This window comes from Tachyglossus aculeatus, chromosome 8 (assembly GCF_015852505.1).
Source record: "Tachyglossus aculeatus isolate mTacAcu1 chromosome 8, mTacAcu1.pri, whole genome shotgun sequence".
Classification (NCBI taxonomy): Eukaryota; Metazoa; Chordata; class Mammalia; order Monotremata; family Tachyglossidae; genus Tachyglossus; species Tachyglossus aculeatus.
In genome coordinates this window covers 23,373,488-23,394,157 of record NC_052073.1, presented here as the reverse complement: position 1 = coordinate 23,394,157, position 20,670 = coordinate 23,373,488, and the positions used below count along the sequence as shown (strand labels likewise).

The 20,670-nt window shown below is 50.4% G+C and overlaps 1 protein-coding gene across 1 annotated transcript in view; it reads right to left on the bottom strand.

Annotated features, from left to right (window-relative positions):
• Positions 1 to 7,696: 7,696 nt before the first annotated feature.
• Positions 7,697 to 20,670, bottom strand: part of HELZ2 (helicase with zinc finger 2) — a 30,153-nt gene continuing 17,179 nt past the window's right edge. Inside the window, exons 9-19 of the mRNA XM_038750016.1 lie at positions 16,468 to 16,550; positions 16,002 to 16,136; positions 15,526 to 15,696; positions 14,602 to 14,746; positions 14,288 to 14,404; positions 13,417 to 13,609; positions 12,379 to 12,513; positions 11,696 to 11,914; positions 10,857 to 11,013; positions 9,914 to 10,081; positions 7,697 to 8,597 (exon numbers count right to left, since the gene is read on the bottom strand). Of these exons, the coding sequence (XP_038605944.1) occupies positions 8,473 to 8,597; positions 9,914 to 10,081; positions 10,857 to 11,013; positions 11,696 to 11,914; positions 12,379 to 12,513; positions 13,417 to 13,609; positions 14,288 to 14,404; positions 14,602 to 14,746; positions 15,526 to 15,696; positions 16,002 to 16,136; positions 16,468 to 16,550 (1,648 nt within the window). The 3' untranslated portion in view covers positions 7,697 to 8,472. The remainder of the gene's footprint in view (positions 8,598 to 9,913; positions 10,082 to 10,856; positions 11,014 to 11,695; positions 11,915 to 12,378; positions 12,514 to 13,416; positions 13,610 to 14,287; positions 14,405 to 14,601; positions 14,747 to 15,525; positions 15,697 to 16,001; positions 16,137 to 16,467; positions 16,551 to 20,670) is intronic.

Below are 20,670 nucleotides of genomic sequence, written 5' to 3'. Positions count from 1 at the left end.
TATGTTATTTGCTAAGCACTTACTATGTGCCAAGCCTTGTTCTAAACGCTGGAGTAGATACAAGGTTATCAGGTTGGACACAGTCTCTGTCCCACATGAGGCTCACACTCTTAATCCCCATTTTACAGGTGAGGTAACTGAGGCTCAGAGAAGTTAAGTGACTTGCCCAAGGTCACCCAACAGACATGTTGCTGACATGACATACGTTGCCAACTTGTACTTCCCAAGCGCTTAGTACAGTTCTCTGCACACAGTAAGCGCTCAATAAATACAATTGAATAAATGAATGAATGTGGCGGAGCCGGGATTAGAACCCATGACCTCTGCTGAGAGCTCACCTCCTCCAGGAGGCCTTCCCAGACTGAGCCCCTTCCTTCCTCTCCCCCTCGTCCCCCTCTCCATCCCCCCATCTTACCTCCTTCCCTTCCCCACAGCACCTGTATATATGTATATATGTTTGTACATATTTATTACCCTATTTATTTATTTTACTTGTACATATCTATTCTATTTATTTTATTTTGTTAGTATGTTTGGTTTTGTTCTCTGTCTCCCCCTTTTAGACTGTGAGCCCACTGTTGGGTAGGGACTGTCTCTATATGTTGCCAATTTGTACTTCCCAAGCGCTTAGTACAGTGCTCTGCACATAGTAAGCGCTCAGTAAATACGATTGATGATGATGATTCCCAAGCCCGTGCTCTTTCTACTGAGCCACGCTGCTTCTTCGTACTCCTGCGTCCTTTGCACTTACAGGACCTGAAAATAATTTCACGAAGCTTTACTGTGCTGCGGACCAGCCGCTGGGCGGTACCTCTTTAACAAAGCCTGTTCTCTCAATTAATTTTTCACTGTAGGAGGAAAAGATTTGGCTTTTCTACACATTCCCTCATACTTCAAAAAAAGGGCTATCCCGCCCTCTCCCAGCTTACATTGTACTGTTAAACAATGAATAACCTGTGACCAAAGGGAGGAGCGCAGGGCCCGTCCAAGAACGTCCACACAGTCCAACACACAGGTCCAATTTAGGGTAACCTGAGGTAAGAATGGGGAAAAGTAAAGTGCTCTGCACACAGTAAGCGCTCAATAAATACGATTGAATGAATAAAGGAAGGGAAAAACAAACAGCACTGTGGCCCACAGAAATCACAGTGGCTGTTGCCAGAAACTTCTACTTCCACACCAGGGTTTCAAGGCCCAGTAGCCCCTGTGAATAGCATATTTCTGTGCTTCTCATCCAACAGAGTGCTAACAGACCTACCCAGGTTTCGGGCTAAAATGAAGTTATTTTGTAATTTTCCAATATTTTTTTATGGTGTTTGTTAAGCGCTTACTATTTGCCAGGCACTGTACTAAGCGCTGGGATAGGTACAAGTTACTTGGCTTGGACACAGTCTGCATCCCACATAGGGCTCACAGTCTTAATCCCCACCCAGTGCTTAGAACAGTGCTTGGCACTTATTATTATTTTACAGATGAGGTAACAGGTACAGAGAAGTGACTTGTCCAAGGTCACACAGCCGACAAGTGGCAGAGTGGGATTAGAAACCAGGTCCTTCCGACTCCCAAGCCCGTGCTCTATCTACTTAGGCCACAGAGCTTTTCTGTTTAAATCAGGACTATGTTTAAATAGTCCAGTTTAAATCAGGACTATTTTAATCATTAGTTATTTCCTTAATGTTTTTCACATAGGAGAAAGCTTCCAGAGCTATCAAAACCTGGACAAAAAAAAATATATATATATATATAGATTTTCCTAGCATGGCACTCAAAATATTAGATAGATCCATTTAACAGAAATATATTGCCATGTACATTTGTGGGCAAGGAGTGTGTTTATTCTTGTACGGTGCTCTGCACATAGTAAGTGCTCAATAAATTCGACTGAATGAATATACAGCCTCTAAATGTAGATATCTATATAGAAATTGTTATAATTAGCAAAAATAAACTTATGAAATGTGTGATATGTGTAAGCCCACTGTTGGGTAGGGACCGTCTCTATATGTTGCCAATTTGTACTTCCCAAGCGCTTAGTACAGTGCTCTGCACACAGTAAGCATTCAATACGATTGAATGAATGAATGAATGAAAGTAAGCACACTATAATAAATGTGGAATGTATGTTTATTTAAATGTGCAATTATATGCTCAGATGAGGTTGGGTATACTCCCGACCAATTGGGGAAAAAATGCTCATGCTCTTTGGCTTTAGGGTTTGAATGTTTTACTAGTGTTTTCCTGTAACTATACATTTAGATACAGACTAAACTAGACTTCTCGACTGTGAGCCCACTGTTGGGTAGGGACCGTCTCTAGATGTTGCCAACTTGTGCTTCCCAAGCGCTTAGTACAGTGCTCTGCACACAGTAAGCGCTCAATAAATACGATTGATTGATTGGGGATGGTCAATGTTATGCCACACCATGGATTCTCCATGAAGTGAAAATCTGGGTGTTCCTTTTAATCCTCTCCACCAAATTTCACTCATCCAGATTTCCATTTTCCAACCTTCCTTCAGAACCAATTCTGATACAGGGCAATCCGTCCCTCAACACCTGTGCAGGCCGCTACCCGAGCAGCACTCTATAATCTCTAGAGAACACTTTTATAGTTTGCATGCGGGGAGCAAGCCGACTACTCTTCTTGCCAACGGGTCTCACAAAAGCAGAACTAACACTCTACCTAATACAAATCTCAGTTCCCTCAGCCGTATGCCAGGCACTGTACTAAGCACTGGGGTAGGTACAAGATAATCAGGTGGGACCCAATCCATGTCCCATGTGGGGCTCACCGTCAATCCTCATTTTACAGAGGAGGGAATTGAGGCACAGAGAAATTAAGTGATTTGCCCAAGCTCACCAGCAGACAAGGGGTGGAGCAGGGATTAATAATAATAATAATAATGGCATTTATTAAGCGCTTACTATGTGCAAAGCACTGTTCTAAGCGCTGGGGAAGATTACAAGGTGATCAGATTGTCCCACGGGGGGCTCACAGTCTTCATCCCCATTTTATAGATGAGGTAACAGGCTCAGAGAAGTTAAATGACTTGCCCAAGGTCACACAGCAGACATGTGGCGGACCCAGGATTCGAACCCATAACCTCTGACTCCAAAGCCCGAGCTCTTTCCACTGAGCCACGCTGATTAGAACCCAGGTCTTCTGATTCCCAGGCCTGTGCTTTTTCCACTCAACCACCATACTTCTCTAGAAGCAGATTAAGGGAAAAGAAACACAGATAACTTACCTCCCTGCCATCACACCCTTAATTCACATGTTTAAACGCTTATTTTTTTTTAACAGTCCTATGTTTCCTTACCCTTTTGCCTATTGTTTGTTGATCTGTGCTTTCTTCTCTTTTCCTTTAGATTGTAAACTCCTGGAGGGCAGGGAGTGTGTCTTCTCCATCTGTTGTCCTCCTGATGTGTCCTACCCTCAACTTTTGTTTTCTCTACACATCTCTGTCTCTCATTTTGTATCTCCCACCTTCCTTCCCTTCAGCCTACTTTGAGCTCCCCAAAATAATAGCTGCATCATCATCAATCGTATTTACTGAGCGCTTACTGTGTGCAGAGCACTGTACTAAGCGCTTGGGAAGTACAAGTTGGCAATATATAGAGACAGTCCCTACCCAACAGTGGGCTCACAGTCTTGGCACTCTCATTTTACAAAGTGCTTTCATATTACCTATCTGATTTGTATCCTTAAAAGACCCCCGGGAGGTAGTGAGGAATGGGCATTATTCTTCCCATTTTACAGATGAAGAAACCGAGATGCACAGCTGAGATTGCCCAAGGTCTCAAAGCAGGCCAGTGTCGGGGCGGGAATTAAGATACAAGTCCTCCACCTCCCTAATATGTGCTCTCTTTCCACTAGATTACACTTATTCCCCTCTCTCCCACCCAAATCTGGCCACCTTCCTGGAAAATTTAGTGGTCAGCTGGCAAACCTTGTTGCCGGGCTCTTTAAAATCTCCATTTTACACACCAACGCTAGGTCCAGCTTCCTGGTCCGCGGGCATCGAGGTGGAACTATAGGGCAGCAGAGAAGCCCCAGGTTTCCTTCTCCAGTTCTGCAGGAAGAGCTATCCCTGCCCTCTCTGTCCACCTACCTGTCCACATTGGCCCTGAGAAGCAGTGTGGCATTATGGAAAGAGCTCAGGCCCCGGAGAAAGAAGGTCATGGGTTCTAATCCCAGCTCCGCCACTTATCTGCTGTGTGACCAATTCACTTCACAGAGCCTCGGTTACCTCTTCTGTAAAATGGGGATTAATAATAATAACAATGGCATTTGTTAAGCGCTTATTGTGTTCAAAGCACTGTTGAGGATACAAGGTGATTAGGTTGTCCCACGTGGGGCTCACAGTCTTAATCCCCATTTTACAGATGAGGTAACTGAGGCACAGAGAAGTTAAGCTGACAGTTGGTGGAGGTGGGATTTGAACCCATCACCCCTGACTCCCAAACCCGTGCTCTTTCCACTGAGCCACGCTGCTTCTCTATTGATTGAGAGCGAGCCCCACCTGGGACAGGGACCGTGTCCAGTCCAATTTGCTGGTATCCACCCAGTGGTTAGTACAGTGCCTGGCACATAGAAAGTGCTCAATAAATACCATAATTATCATTATTATTAAATCAGACAGGGCTGTGGTGAAGTGCATGGGGTAGTTGGGTCAGGGATTGATTCCAATGGGCAAGGCATCCTGATTTTTAAAATGGTATTTGTCAAATGCTTACTATGTGCCAGGCACTGTGCTAAGCGCTGGAGCAGATACAATATAAACAGTTTGGACACACAGTCCACGTCTCACATGGGGCTCAAAGTCTTAAACCCCATTTTACAGAAGAGGTATCTGAGGAACAGAGAAGGTAAATGAATTGCCCAAGGTCATCCAGCGGAGAAGTGGTGGAGTAGGGATTAGAACCCAGGTCCTTCTGTTTCCCAGGCTCGTGCTCTTTCCGCTAGGCCACACAGCTTCTCAGTGCTCTACATGGGAAATGCTTGGTGGGCTAGAGAGGTAACAGAGATTATTATTATTAACAATAATAATAATAGCATTTGTTAAGCACTTACTATGTGCGAAGCACTGTTCTAAGGGTCTGCCCCAGTCCTGCTTGCTACTGTGTAGTCACATTGTCCTGCCCTCAGCTGCCCCTAGTCTACAGGGAAGGCAGCTGTGAATGTAGAAAGCGTCTGGGCTGTGTCCTCAAGCCCCTCTGCCCTTCCTCCCCTGATAGCTGGGATCCCCAAACTTGGAGCAGAGTGTCGGGACTGTAATAATAACGATGGTATTTGTTAAGCACTTACTACGTGCCAAGCACTGATCTAAGCGCTGAGCACTGTACCCCTCCAGCCCAGAGCCTGCGCTGTACCTTCCCTCAGCAGTGTTCTGCTGGCAGTACGCTCTCGAGGAAAATCCTTGACTGACTGAACAGGGAAATAGCTGGGATGGTTCTTTCTTTGGTCCCTGCCTCTTCACATCAAAACTTCTTTTCAGTCGGGAGGACCCGCCCAGCTCTTTAAAGCTTCCCTGCCACCCCCAGAGGTCACAAAAACACCCCAAACCACACTGAAGGGGGCACGAAAAAAGCACCCGGGTATTGTCTTTGTAATAAAATTAATTTAATGTCCAATCAGAGCAGTCCATACAGTCACGTTTCGGGTATCAAAAGGGATGAGGAAGCCTGCGCGTCCTTGATTTAAAAAAACAAGAGAATCAGCCAGAATACACCGTTTTCCAAAAGGGTCCTAAAGCCAGTAGAAGTCACAAATCGGGAGGTGGGGGGGTGGGGGGGAAGTATACAAAGACTCTAAAATACGTATATATCAAACCTGTTCCCGTCCAGGGGCCTCGGTTTGCATCTCAGAGACTGTTCGGAATCCATTATTATTGCACGGGCGCGGCGAGGGGAAGTCCCGGAGGAGAGACATCAGGACCAGCCCACCTGCCCCCCGCTACCCAGGGCTGTGTGCCACCTTGCCCGGACTTCCCCTCAGGCAGGCTATGGCTCCCTCCTCTCCACAGTGCAGAGCCCCTCGAGGGAAAACCCGGATTCCCCGGGGGGGGGGGGGGGGGGGGAAACTAGCTGGTAGGCCAGGGCGGGGGGCCGGGGGAAGTGGTTAGGGAGGGGAGAGAAGTCACGAGAAGGCAATGCCAACGGAAGGCTGAGGTTTTTATCTCCGACTAGGAGAATGGGGCTCACTACGCTGGCCGGGGCGCGGAGACACATTCCCTCCTGAGCAGGAAAGATGCTAGCCGGTTGCTATCTGGGAAATAACTGCAGCCACAACGCTGAGGGCTTTTTCCAGCCAAAACCACAAGAACCCCAGATTGCCGGGGGAGAGGGAAAGAGAGAGGGCAAGAATAAGAGAGAGAGAGAGCCTGAAAGGGAGAGCTGTCTCTGCCTTAGGTAGGAGGGAGGATTTCGGGCCCTCGTGACCCAGGTAAACCAAATGACAAAAACCGCAACCAGATGCCAACGGATCTCCTCGTAAATAGACGGTGCCCAGTAACTTTGACCATTCCCGCCTCACTCGTTCACTGAGGGTCCAGGGTGCCAGGCACTATGAAGAATGCATAGGTAGGTAGTAAGTGCCAGATTTGTTTTAGAAAAGCAGCAGGTATTACAATAACTTTGCACGAACAGATGCCCCCGCCCCAAAATGCTTGAAATGGAACCCGGAGGGTGAATACGCACGCTCAACGAAACCCCGAATCCTGGCTCATGTACTAACGACTCTGACTTTCACCCCGAGCGAAGGGCAAGTTGGGTGCTTTCTCACAGGTAACAGAATCCCACAGGTGCCTACATACAGTACGCGCACAGAGGACTGGGCAGGAGAGCGTTGAAGGTGAGACAGAGAGAGCGACAGAGAGAGAAATTCTGCAGTGGGATAGCTGCCAACTCCCTGGGCACAGCAGGCTCGGAAACCACTGACTCGTGGCCGGGTCGGAACTCTAAATCCGCTCCCCTCCCCGCTGAGGGAACTGCGGGGCTCGGTGTCTTCTCCTCATCTCACCTCTCGACCCCAACCCTCCCCGGTGAGGTGCCCGAGGGTCTCGGAGTTCGGTTGCGGATGAAGGAAGTGGCGGCTCTTACAGCGGCGGCGAGGGAAGCTGAAAAAGTTTGGTCCCCAAGGTTCCTTGCCGTCTGTCGCCACTCGAACTTGGACTGGTCCCGCTGGGCCGCCCGTTCCACCTGTGAGGAATTCCAGCCCCGAGCGCCCCGGTGCAGCTGCCTGGAGGCCAGTGGCTTCCCCTCGGGGAGAGGGTTTATTGCACGATTCCTTCACATTACCACAGGAGCGCTCCTGAAGTTACTAGTGCAAACACCGCGAGTTTTCTTTGAATTTGGTTTAAAATTGCTGCCCCAGAAGCCTCACCTCCATCTCAGGAGGTATCTGCGAAGAAGGGTTTAAGCCGGCCAGGATGTGTGAGGTTTTGAATCTGGTGGAACACTGTCGGCAGTGGAATCCTGGACAATGTTCCCCCTCCTCCAGCGGAGCGCTTCGGCCCCGCAGAAAGCAAAACCCCTCGGTCAGGTGGGGCCTCACCAGCCCCGAATCCATCTCGTGCTCCCCTTCCTCCGGCCGGAATTTGGCTGTTTAAAAAGAACACAGAGAGAACACATCTGACGTACGACACGAGAGGAACATCAGGGCCACAGATCAGAAACCAAAAGAGGTCCAGAGATAATAAGTTAAAAAAAAAGCATTTATAAAAATTATCTCTTTCTTGGATCTTTCAAGTAAAGCGCACAGGACAGGGCTTGGACACGCAGTCTGCGATGGAAATCCACTTCTCTCAGAATTCCTCTTTGTCGCCCAGGTTGGGAGGAGTTCAGTGCGCCTCCAGTCCCCTTGCTCACAAATGGATATTTACAATTTCAATTAAGAGCACTTAAAAAACAAACCAAAAAAAAGGGCCAAGAGGATCACAATCTCTTCCTGCTTCTCCCTTCAGGTTAAAACCAAATGGTCCTTCTGCTTTAATAAATAAAATGGCCTTCCAGCGCCCGGTGTCCTTCTCTCGGGGCCAGGGGAGAGACTTTACATAGGCGTTCGAAGGGATTGCTGGTTCTCGGAAGGCTGGTCCCTGACAGGAGGGCCGAAGCCCTGTGGGCCAAAGCGGTCGGGTGGCTCTGCTGAGCTGGGGCGCGTCCTTTTGGTCCTTGAGGCAAAGCCACCGTCCCGGAAGGCACCTGGGGAGCAACTGAGGGAGGCTCCCGCGGTGGGGGCAGTTTCCATAAAACTTTTTTTGGTTGTTTTTTCTGTTTGTTTTCATAAGAAAAGTGTAAAATGTTGGAGCTTAGAGCGTCCAAGGCGAAAACTTCGATAGATGTACTGAGGGGAATCAGGAGATGCTGGGGGGAGGGCACTGTAATGATCCAGTGGCTCGAGGAGAGGAGAGGTCGCCTGGCTTCAAGGCCGGTCCTGGTCTTCCCACCTGCTGTCCTGGCTGCGAGCCCAGCCTTACGGGAGGAAGGCCGGCCTCTTTCTAACGCACACGTTAGGAGCTGGGACACAGCAACCTTCCTGGTGATAGAAATCCAGCAGCCGCTTCCAAAGCGGGCAGCACTTCAAGAGGCAGTGGTTTCCTGTGGGAGAACGGGAAGCCAAGGGAGAATGGGAGAACGACCATCAGACATAATAATAATAATAATAACTGTGGCCTTTGTTAAGCGCCTACTATGAGCCCAGCGGTGGGGTGGATACAATCAAATTAGGTGGAACGCAGTTTCTGTCCCACATGGGGCTCACAATCTTCATCCCCATTTTACAGATGCAGAAGCAGCGTGGCTCAGTGGAAAGAGCCCGGGCTTTGGGGTCAGAGGTCTTGGGTTCAAATCCCGGCTCTGCCACTTGTCAGCCGTGTGACTTTGGGCAAGACACTTCACTTCTCTGGGCCTCAGTTACCTCATCTGTACAATGGAGATTAAGACCGTGAGCCCCACGTGGGACAGCCTGATCACCTTGTAACCTCCCCGGCGCTTAGAACAGTGCTTTGCACATAGTAAGCGCTTAATAAATGCCATTATTATTATTATTATTATGAGGGGACTGAGGCACAGAGAAGTGAGGTGACTTGCCCAAGGTCACACAACAGGTATGCGGCAGAGCTGGAATTAGAACCCAGATCCTTTTGACTCCCAAGCCTGTGCTCTATCCACTAGACCACCCTGCTTCTCCTCCCCACGAACCTACAGAAACACAGATCCCCTAGCTATACACTGGGGCTCTCATCTCAACTGTCAGCCAGGGCCTGAGCCATGCTGAAAAGCGGTGTGGCCTAGTCGATAGAGCCCGGGCCTGGGCGTCAGAAGGACCTGGGTTCTAATCCCAGCTCTGCCGCTTATCTGCTGTGTGACCTTGGGCAAGTCACTTCACTTCTCTGGGCCTGAGTTACCTCATCTGTAAAATGGGGATTAAGCCGTGAGCCCCACGCAGCGTGGCTTAGTGGAAAGAGCCCGGGCTTGGGAGTCAGGGGACATGGATTCTAATCCCGGCCCCGCCACTTGTCTGCTGTATCACCTTGGGCAAGTCACTTAACTTCTTTGTGCCTCAGTTACTCATCTGGAAAATGGGGATTAAAACTGTGAGCTCCACGTGGGACAACCTGATTACCCTGTATCTACCTCAGCGCTTAGAACAGTGCTTGGCACACAGTAAGTGCTTAACAAATACCATAATTATTATTAGGTGGGACAAGGACCATCTCCAACCTGATTAGCTTATATCTACCCCAGTGCTTAGTATGGTGCCTGGCACATAATAAGCATTTAACAAATACCAAAATACCATTAAAAAACAAATCCCTGCTTGGGAGGCCTGGGTGGAAAGAGAAGGCTGGTCTCTGGTCCCCTTTCGCACCTTCCACCACCCCACTCTCCCTCCCCAGACTCCCCTCACTCACCAATGATGCACAATCCCTCCTGTGCTCGGGTGATGCCTACGTTGACCTGGTTGGGATCGGTGACAAATCCCAGGTGCTTCTTCAGCCAGCTCTTGGTGGGCTTCCTGTCAATGTCCGAGCGGGGGCAGGACCGCACAATGCTGAGAATCACGTACTTCCACTCGCTCCCTGGAAGATGGACAGCGAGGACACCGGTCGGGGGACCACTGAACCCTCTCACCTCCCTCAGAATCCCAAACTGCCCTAGCTGGCCAGGTGGAGAAGCAGTGTGGCCTAGGGGAAAGAGCCCGGGAGTCGGGAGACCTGGGCTCTAATCCCGGCTCCATCATCTGCCTGCTGTGTGAACAAGTCAAGACTTGCTGTGGGGTAAGTCATTTACCTTTTCTGAGCCTCCGTTTCCTCAGCTGTACAAAGGGGATAACTGACCTGTTCTCCCTCCCAATTAGACTGTGAGCCCCATGTGGGACAGGAACTGCGTTCAATCTAATTATCTCGCATCTACCCCAGCACTGAGCATATGGTTTGGCACATAGTGAGCACTTAAATATCACAATAATTATTATTATGCCACAGGTGATGCCTGACTAGGACCTGGAGCTAAAGACAGCGTGTGAGCCTGTTCTATTCCCAAGGAAGCAACCATCCTAGCCTTCCACCCATCGCCCCGACCAGCATTCCCATCTCCACAGCCTCTCCCCTGCCATGGCTAACACTTAGAATGACCTCCCGCTCCACTCAGCAACCTCGCTCCTTCACCTCTTTCTAGCTTCTCCAATCCCACCTCTTCCAGAAAGCCTTCCCTGCTTATGTGAAGGCGAGGATTGCTCCCCACCTATCACGCAATGGTATCATCTCCAAAGACTCTCAAATACACTCAGAAAAGCAACAATCTCTTCACCCACTCCCCAGTCTACTGGGATTCGGCTGGGGGAGGGAGCCTTACCTTGGCTCTTCATGATGGAAGAGACGGTGACTCCAACCATCCCCTCCTTCAGGAGACGCTTGTTGATTTCGGCCACCTGGGCATTGTAGGGGCTTAGGATGGCAATATTCTTGGGCTTAATGGTGCCATCCAGAGTTAGCTGTTTCGCTATCCGCACCTTGAGGGGAGAGAGAGGCACTGGTAAATTCAAGGCCTCTGCTCTCTCCCCTAGAGCGCTAAACCAAAACCTAGCTTTGGGTGGATGGAAAGACTCCTCCAAACAGAGCACAGAGGTAGAATCAGTGGCAATAAAACAGGGATTTAATACCTGTTTTCCCTCCCACTTACACTGTGTCTGACCTGATTATCTCGTCTCTTACCCCATCACTTAGTATGGCTCTAAGTTGTCACATAGTAAATGCCTAAAAAATAGCACAATTGTTAGGATGGGCAGGAGGCATGCACACGTGAAAAGAGCACGGGCCTGGGAATCTGAGGACCTAGTTTCTAGTCCCGGCTCTGCCACGCGTCTGCTATGTGACTTTGGGCAAGGCATTACCTTCTCTGTGCCTCAGTTCTCTCATCTGCAAAATGGGAATTTGACACCTGTGCTCCCCCCAACTTAGATTGCAAGCCCCATGTGGGACTTGATTAACCCGTATCTACTTCACTTCTTTAGGCCACAGTTCCCTCATCTATAAAATGGAGATTAAGACTGTAAGCCCTATGTGGGACAGGGACTGTATCCAACCCGATTATCTTATATTTACCCCAGAGCTTAAAACGGTGTCTGGCACATAGTGAGCGCTTAACAAATACCACAATTATCATTATTATTATTATTCCCCCAGAGCACTTACCACCTGCTCCACCTCCTCCAGGTTGGCTCTAGAATTCTCATTCCCCTCGTCCGTGGAGACGAGGAGGCTCTGCTCCTTCCCCTCGATGTAACCAAAGATGATGGGGCAGCAGGCTTTCTCTTTGTGGAAAAAGACACTTGGGGGCCATTTCAGATCAGGGCAGGTCTGAAGCCTGTTGTTATAAAACTCCTTCGAAGGAAACCTGCAGATATCCTTGTGCTGTGGAGAAGGGAAAGACGTCAGGAGTGAACTGGAGGAGTGGGAAATCGGGGGTAATGTCGAGTTCTGTGGGCTTCTTCTTCTCCTGAGGCTCTGGTTCAGAAAAAGTGATACGCTCACCTCAGTACTAAGGTTTGGGGAAACTTTTCACAACCCCTGAGGCCTTTCTCAAATGTCCTATTTCCCTCTATTCCACCCCCTGCTCTTCTGCGATCCCTCTCTCCGCCCTTTACTATTATCTCCCAACTGCCATTTAATAGCCTCCTCATCCACAGCCTGTGGGCTCCCCAGAATGTCCCATTCTTGCCCTCCAAGAAGTCCTCTCCCCAGAAGCCTAGGGTGGGACGGAGCACCCCAAATAATCAATCCCCACACTGCCAAGTCTGCAAAAACCAGACCCAGTCAGGGATCCTCTCTCTTCCTGTCCCAACAGGGTCCAAGGGGCAGGGGGGCAGCACCCTTACCATCCGGTACTGTGTGTCCAGCATCAGGGCTTGGCTCTGATAGCGCTCAAACAGGGACTTTTCCATTCCCAGGCTCCGGCAGGCGTCGTTGTTGACTACGGGCCGCAGCTGTTTGTGATCCCCCAGTAACACCACCTGAAACACACCGGGATTCAGGCCAATCAGTCCTCCGCCTAGCCTAACCCCGCCCTCCCCACCCCCAAGCACCCAGCAGGGCCCTAGGCATGCTGGCCACCTAAGATTCTTTAGAGAAAGGCCACAAGGATTCCTCCACTGACGGCTGAAAATTCACTCCAACTGAACTGTGAGCCCCTGGGCACAATTTGCCATCCAGATTTCCAGCCAGTGACTGAACCTGGGTTATTGTGACTGTACTGACTGTTTTTTCGTGTTTCAAAGACCCTCACTGTATCTCTCTCTCTCTCTCTTCCTCCTCCTCTCCCCCCGCTTCCCCTTCCAGTGCTATTAAGTATGTCCCCTTTCCATTCACGGGCCAGAAAATTAGAGGACCTGGGGTTCGAATTCCAGCTCGTCCACGCGCCTTCTGTGTGACTTTGGGCAAGTCGCTTAACTTCTCTGTACCTCAGTTTCCTCAACTGTAAAATGGGGATTCAATCTTCCTCCCTCGTACTTAGACCATGAGCCCCATGTGGGGTGGGTAATGTGTCCAACCTGATTAACTTGTATCTACCCCAGGGCTTAGAACAATGTTTAATACATAGTAAGTAGATAACAAATACAATAATAATAACACTAATAATTCATCCCAACCCTACCGGCGATTCATTCATTCATTCAATCGTATTTATTAAGCGCTTACTGTGTGCAGAGCACTGTACTAAGCGCTTGGGAAGTACAAGTTGGCAACATAGAGAGACGGTCTCTACCCAACAACGGGCTCAGAGTCTAGAAGGGGGAGACAGACAACAAAACAAAACATGTGGGCAGGTGTCCAGTCATCAGAATAAAATGGGACTGGGCTTACTGGAATTTGACTTTACAAGCAGGGTCACCCTCCATCCGTGCCTCCCCACTGACCTTCTCAGCCCGGGAATGGTTGACCAGGGGGATGAGCGTCTCGGGTTCCGTGGACATGCTGCACTCATCGATGAGGATCTGCTTGGTGTTCAGCTTGGTCAGGATGTTGGAGGCCGCACAGGAGCAGGTGCAGAGGATGACATCGTGTCTGGACAGCTCGTAGCTTTTGGCCTTTGAGAGAACTGTCTTAAATCTGCAGGACCAGGCAGAGGAGATGGTCAAAACCCAAACCCCCATCTCCCGGACGGTGTCCCTCAGAAGAGAAAGGAATAATTTCCTTTCCTTTGGGCGAGGGAGAGGCCTGACTTCAAGGTCTTCCCCTATCTGTCGGTCGCCCCGGGAGAGCGTGCGGGTCCCCCCATTTGTGCCCCAACCCATGGGGCTGGGGCGCCTGGGCATTATGGCCTAACGGACAGAGCACGGGTCTGGGAATCAGAAGAACCCGGCTCCACCACTTGTCTCCAGGGTGACCCTGGGCAAGTCACTGAACTTCTCTGTGCCTCGGTGACCTCATCTGTAAAGAGAGGATTAAGACTGTGAGCTCTGGGTGGAACATGAACTATGTCCACCCTGATTAGCCAGCATCTACCACAGAGCTTAGTACAGCACCTGGAACATAGTAAGTGCTTAACAAATACCATTAAAAAATGAATAATAATAATAATAGAGCAGATTCTGAGAAGCAGAGAGAGGAGGAAACAGGAGAGCTGGAGAGGTCACTCCACCTCTCCACTGAGCCTCGTCCGAGCTGCCGGGTCCCCGAACTCTGACCGGCCGATGAGGAGGCTCCCTTCGAGTCCCTGCCGACCCCCCGCGGGCCTCGGCGGAGGCACCCGGGCCACGCTGACCCTCGGCATCCGGCATGACTCACATCTCAATTTCGTTACTCGTAAACAGATCTCCTTTCTTCACTCTCTTGTCAAACTCGATGAGCTCATGAAAACACGGGTTGGACGGCAGCCGGATGCGATGGTGAAGGATGATTTCCCTGCGAGGGGGGAGAGTCCAGCCTCACTACAGCCGCAAGCGGGCCGAGGCCCCCCTCCTGCTCCATGTCGAGCAGCCAGAAGGTCCCCCCCGGGGGCTTGGCGGGGGGTGCTGTCCGTCCCCCTCCTTCTCCCACCAGGAGGGAGGCGGAAGGGTCTCACCCCAGCCCCACTCGCCATCACCAACCGGTCCCCTTACCTGAGCTCTGGCTTTGGCTTCCCTTCCCGAATGTGTTTCCGGGATAAGTTCCGGCAGCTTCCGGGAGGAGGGAACTCCATGGCTTCCACCTGCTCGCTGTACACCCGGAGAGGCCGCAGGGAACCCCTCATTCTCAACAGGATTTCTAGGGAGAAAGCAGTCGGGTCTCAGAGGAAGTTCAATGACTTGACCAAGGTCAACCTGGAGACAAGTGGCAGAGCCGGGATCAGAACTCAGGTCCTTCGGACTCCCAAGCCTGTGCTCTGTCCACTAGACCAAGCTGCTTCCCATAACACCCAAGCACCCGGGCCCCGCAGGGTGGGATACAAGACCCGTAGGCTCTCCCGGGGCGACTGACGGATGCGGGGGAAGATGAGGGGGTCAGGCCTCTCCCTGGCCCAAAGGAAAGGAAATTATTCCTTTCCCTTATGAGGGGCACCATCTGTAATCTGCCGCTCCCCATCCCTCTGAGAAGCAGTGTGGCCTGGTGGAAAGAGCATGTGAGTCAGAGGAGCTGGGTTCTAATCCCCGCTCTGCCACGTGTCTGCGGGGTGACCTTGGGCAAGTCACTTCACTTCTCTATGGTTCAGTTACTTCATCTTTTTTTTTTTTTGAAAAAAATGAGGATTAAATCCTATTCCCTTCTACTTAGACTCTAAACCCCACGTGGGACAGGGACTGAGTCCCAGCTGGTTAACTTGTATCTACCCCAGCACTCAGAGCAGTGCTTAACCAGTACCATTAGTCTTACTATCATCGTTATTAGTAATAATAACAAAGAACACTCAGGATCTGGTTCATTCTAGATAGAGATTTTACTTCCCTGATCCTCATCTGAGAGGGGAGGGAAGGGAGGCACCATGAGGGGAAAACGTCCCCTCACCCCTAAACCTTAACCCCTGAACATAAGCCGGAAGGACTTACCGGCGACGACGTCAACAGACTTGTTAGAAGGCCCACAGTACAGGATGCATTTCTCCTTTGTCTCCTTCTTCTTCTTCTCGCCTTCCAGGGGCTGCCAATCTTGCTGCTTCTCCTGGTTCAGCTGGTGAAACCAGTACACAATGTGGACTCCAACCACAGTCTTCCCAGTGCCTACAGAGCCGGGAAAGGGAAGTGAGCCGGCCCTCAGGGGAGCTGAGTCGGGGGCCAAAGAGGCAGCCCGGCCCCGATTCCCGGCTCTCCTCTCCCTCCCCTGGCATCCCAAGGTGGTGGGCAGAGGACTGAGGAGAATGCAGTGAGTGCCCTTCCACGTCGTTCATTCCACACGGAGTCCCTCGTCGGGGTTCCTGCACTGAGCGGGGTCCTTGGAAAGACAATTCCTGGAAGCGGGCGCGGGGGAATCGCGGCCACCGTTCAAACAGCCGCCCGTCGCCGGCAGAGAGGCTCTCGGCTTTTACCTGGAGGGCCCTGGATGAGGGTGAAGGGTTTCTGCAGAGCCTCCAGCACGGCGCGGTTCTGGCTCTTGTTGAGCCTGTGCTGGCCCCGGGGTACATCAAAGATCTTCTGTTTCAGGAGGCTCGACTTGGTCACCGCTAACGTCCGAGAAAGAGAGCAAAGAGAGGAGTCCCGTGAGAGGACACCCCTATTCAGTTAAGCCTGCTGCTTCCACCGATTCCACTGGGCGCTCCTCAAGGGCAGGGAACCCAACTTTTATTGGGCTCCCAGGCGCTTAGTACAGTGCTCCGCTCCCAGTAGGCTCCCTAAGGAGTCCCAAGCACTTCCCCCTACGTCCTTCCCTCGGTCTGAACTCAGACCGATTGGAGAGCTGCCCTCAGGGCCCTCCCCATCGACCGCTTCCAGCGCCTTGACCGAGCCCAGAGAGCCCTCGGGCGCTGGGTCACGAACACACAGCCGGTCACCTACCTTCCTGAAGTGGCTGGCCCAGGGCGATACTGGTGACAAGGGAAGATGACCACTGCAGTTTCCAAATGGCCTCTTCCCTCCGGCTGGTTGGAAGGAAACGGATGACATTTAGCACAGAGCCCACTCCGGCAAAGGGCGAGGAAGACACTTAGTACCAATTCTGGGAAGCGTTTGTAAGGAAACAACGTTGTTCCCTCAGGAGAGGCTCCGGCCTGTGATCTTATCAGTCTACCCGGAGAATTCTTGGAACACCAGCCCAAGGCTCATGCCCCGCGAGGTCACGGGGTTGGGCTCCAAGACGGAAGTTGGACCTCTGTGGCTTCGCTGGCCCAGACCCAACTGTCACCGAGGGGTCAGGATAAGAGGGCGCGTTGCCCAGGCTCCCGACGGTTCCAGCGTTTGCCGGGGAACGGGAGCCGTCAGCCGCCTCTGAGGCCGACCTTCTAGTAGCCGTATGCTGTAATTTGGCTAGCTGTTGATCTTGTTGCTTTCCGGAGACGAGTCCTTGAGCTAAGAACAGTCTGATCTGCAGCTCTCCTGCCGGGAGAGTCGGATCCAGTCACCGGGAACCTCAGGGAGTCACAGGCCCGAGGATCCCGGTTCCCACAAGGGCTCAGATCCCGGTTCAAGCGGGCCGGGATAACGGTAATAATAATTATCATTATTATTATTATTATGGTACTTAAGTGCTCACTCTCCGCCAAGCACTGTTTTAAGCGCTGGGGTAGATACAAGTTAATCAGGTTGGACACAGTCCCTGGTCCCAGATGGGGCTCCCGGTCTTCATCCCCACTTTACAGATGAGGCAACTGAGGCCCAGAGGAGTGCACTGTTCTAAGTGCTGGGGTATATACAAGTTAAACAGGTTGGACACAGTCCCTGGTCCCACACGGGGCTCCTGGTCTTAATCCCCACTTTACAGATGAGGCAACTGAGGCCCAGAGGAGTGAAGTAATAATAATAATAACAATGGCATTTATTAAGTGCTTACTATGTGCAAAGCACTGTTCTAAGTGCTGGGTAAAGTACAACAGTGTTTGTAGACAAGATCCCTGCCCACAGGGGGTTTATGGTCTAGAGAAGGAGACAGATAATAATAATAATAATGGCATTTACTAAGCACTTACTATGTGCAAAGCACTGTTCTAAGCGCTGGGGAGGTTACAAGGTGATCAGGTTGTCCCACAGGGGGCTCACAATCTTAATCCCCATTTTACAGATGAGGTAACTGAGTCCCAGAGAAGTGAAGTGACTTGCCCAAAGTCACACAGCTGACAGTTGGTGGAGCCGGGATTAGAACCCATGACCTCGGACTCCAAAGCCCATGCTCTTTCCACCGAGCCAAGCTGCTTCCCCAGTGACTTGCCCAGTGAAGTGACTTGCCCAAGGTCACACAGCAGACACGCGGCATATGTTGCCAACTTGTACTTCCCAAGAGCTTAGTACAGTGCTCTGCACACAGTAAGCGCTCAATAAATACGACTGAATGAATGAAATTAGAACCCAGGTTCCTTCTCACTCCCAGGCCGGTGATGGATCCACTAAGCCACGCTGCTTTTCTCAGCCCTGCTGGGGTAGCCTTGCCAACTTGTTCTTCCCAAGCGCTTAGTCCAGTGCTCTGCACACAGTAAGCGCTCAATAAATACGATTGAATGAATAAATGAAATTAGAACTCAGGTTCCTTCTCACTCCCAAGCCGGTGATGGATCCACTAAGCCCCGCTGCTTTTCCCAGCCCTGCTGGGGTAGCCTTGCCAACTTGTTCTTCCCAAGCGCTTAGTCCAGTGCTCTGCACACAGTAAGCGCTCAATAAATACGATCGAATGAATGAATGAAATTAGAACCCAGGTTCCTTCTCACTCCCAGGCCGGTGATGGATCCACTAAGCCACGCTGCTTTTCCCAGCCCTGCTGGGGTAGCCTTGCCAACTTGTTCTTCCCAAGCGCTTGGTCCAGTGCTCTGCACACCGTAAGCGCTCAGTACATACGATTGAATGAATGAATGACTCTCCCATTACCCTGAAGGGCCGCGCTTCCGACCGCTTCTGAGGACGGGAACCGAGAACGACCCTCCTCAGAACCCAGCCCAGAACCGCCCCGCCAGGGCCGGGGGTCTCCTGGGGCACCGATCCCAACCGGACCCAGCCTCCGGATCCTATTTGTTCATTTTGAGGCCCGTTTCTCGTTGTGATGTCTGCCTCCCCCCTTCTAGACCGTAAACCCGTTGAGGGCAGGGATTGTCTCTCTTTTTTAGAGAAGCAGCGTGGCCTGGTCTAAAGAGCCCGGGCTTGGGAGTCAGAGGTCATGGGTTCTCATCCCGGCTCCGCCGCTTATCGGCTGTGTGACTCTGGGCAAGTCACTTCACTTGGGCAAGTCACTTAACTTCTCTGTCCCTCAGTTACCTCATCTGGAAAATGGGGATTAAGAGCCCCACATGGGACAATCTAATCACCTTGTATCCCCCGGCGCTTAGAACAGTGCTTTGCACACAGTAAGCGCTTAACAAATACCATCATTATTATTATTATTCTCTGTGCCTCAGTTCCCTCATCTGGAGAATGGGGATTAAGACTGTGAGCCCCACGTGGGACAATCTAATCACCTTGTATCCCCCAGCGCTTAGAACAGTGCTTTGCACATAGTAAGCGCTTAACAAATACCATCATTATTATTATTATTATTATTCTCTGTGCCTCAGTTCCCTCATCTGGAGAATGGGGATTAAGACTGTGAGCCCCAAGTGGGACAATCTAATCACCTTGTATCCCCCAGCGCTTAGAGCAGTGCTTTGCATATAGTAAGCGCTTAACAAATACCATCATTATTATTATTATTATTCTCTGTGCCTCAGTTCCCTCATCTGGAAAACGGGGATTAAGACTGTGAGCCCCACGTGGGACAATCTAATCACCTTGTATCCCCCAGCGCTTAGAACAGTGCTTTTCACATAGTAAGCGCTTAACAAATACCATCATTATTATTATTATTATTCTCTGTGCCTCAGTTCCCTCATCTGGAAAATGGGGATTAAGGCTGTGAGCCCCACGTGGGACAATCTATTCACCTTGTATCCCCCAGCGCTTAGAGCAGTGCTTTGCATATAGTAAGCGCTTAACAAATACCATCATCATTATTATTATTATTCCCTGTGCCTCAGTTCCTTCATCTGGAAAACAGGGATTAAGGCTGTAAACCCCACGTGGGACAATCTAATCACCTTGTATCCCCCAGCACTTAGAACAGTGCTTTGCACACAGTAAGCGCTTAACAAATACCATCATTATTATTATTATTATTCTCTGTACCTCAGTTCCCTCATCTGGAAAATGGGGATTAAGGCTGTGAGCCCCACGTGGGACAATCTATTCACCTTGTATCCCCCAGCGCTTCGAACAGTGCTTTGCACACAGTAAGCGCTTAACAAATACCATCATTATTATTATTATTCTCTGTGCCTCAGTTCCCTCATCTGGAGAATGGGGATTAAGGCTGTGAGCCCCACGTGGGACAATCTAATCACCTTGTATCCCTCCAGTGCTTAGAACGGTGCTTTGCACATAGTAAGCACTTAACAAATACCATCATTATTATTATTATTCTCTGTGCCTCAGTTCCCTCATCTGGAGAACGGGGATTAATACTGTGAGCCCCACGTGGGACAATCTAATCACCTTGTATCCCCCAGCACTTAGAACGGTGCTTTGCACATAGTAAGCACTTAACAAATACCATCATTATTATTATTATTATTCTCTGTTCCTCAGTTCCCTCATCTGGAGAACGGGGATTAAGGCTGTGAGCCCCACGTGGGACAATCTAATCACCTTGTATCCCCCAGCGCTTAGAACAGTGCTTTGCACATAGTAAGCGCTTAACAAATACCATCATTATTATTATTATTATTCTCTGTGCCTCAGTTCCCTCATCTGGAAAACGGGGATTAAGACTGTGAGCCCCACGTGGGACAATCTAATCACCTTGTATCCCCCAGCGCTTAGAACAGTGCTTTGCACATAGTAAGCGCTTAACAAATACCATCATTATTATTATTATTATTCTCTGTGCCTCAGTTCCCTCATCTGGAAAACGGGGATTAAGACTGTGAGCCCCACGTGGGACAATCTAATCACCTTGTATCCCCCAGCGCTTAGAACAGTGCTACGCACGTCGTAAGCACGTAACACCACTATTATTATTTGTTGCCG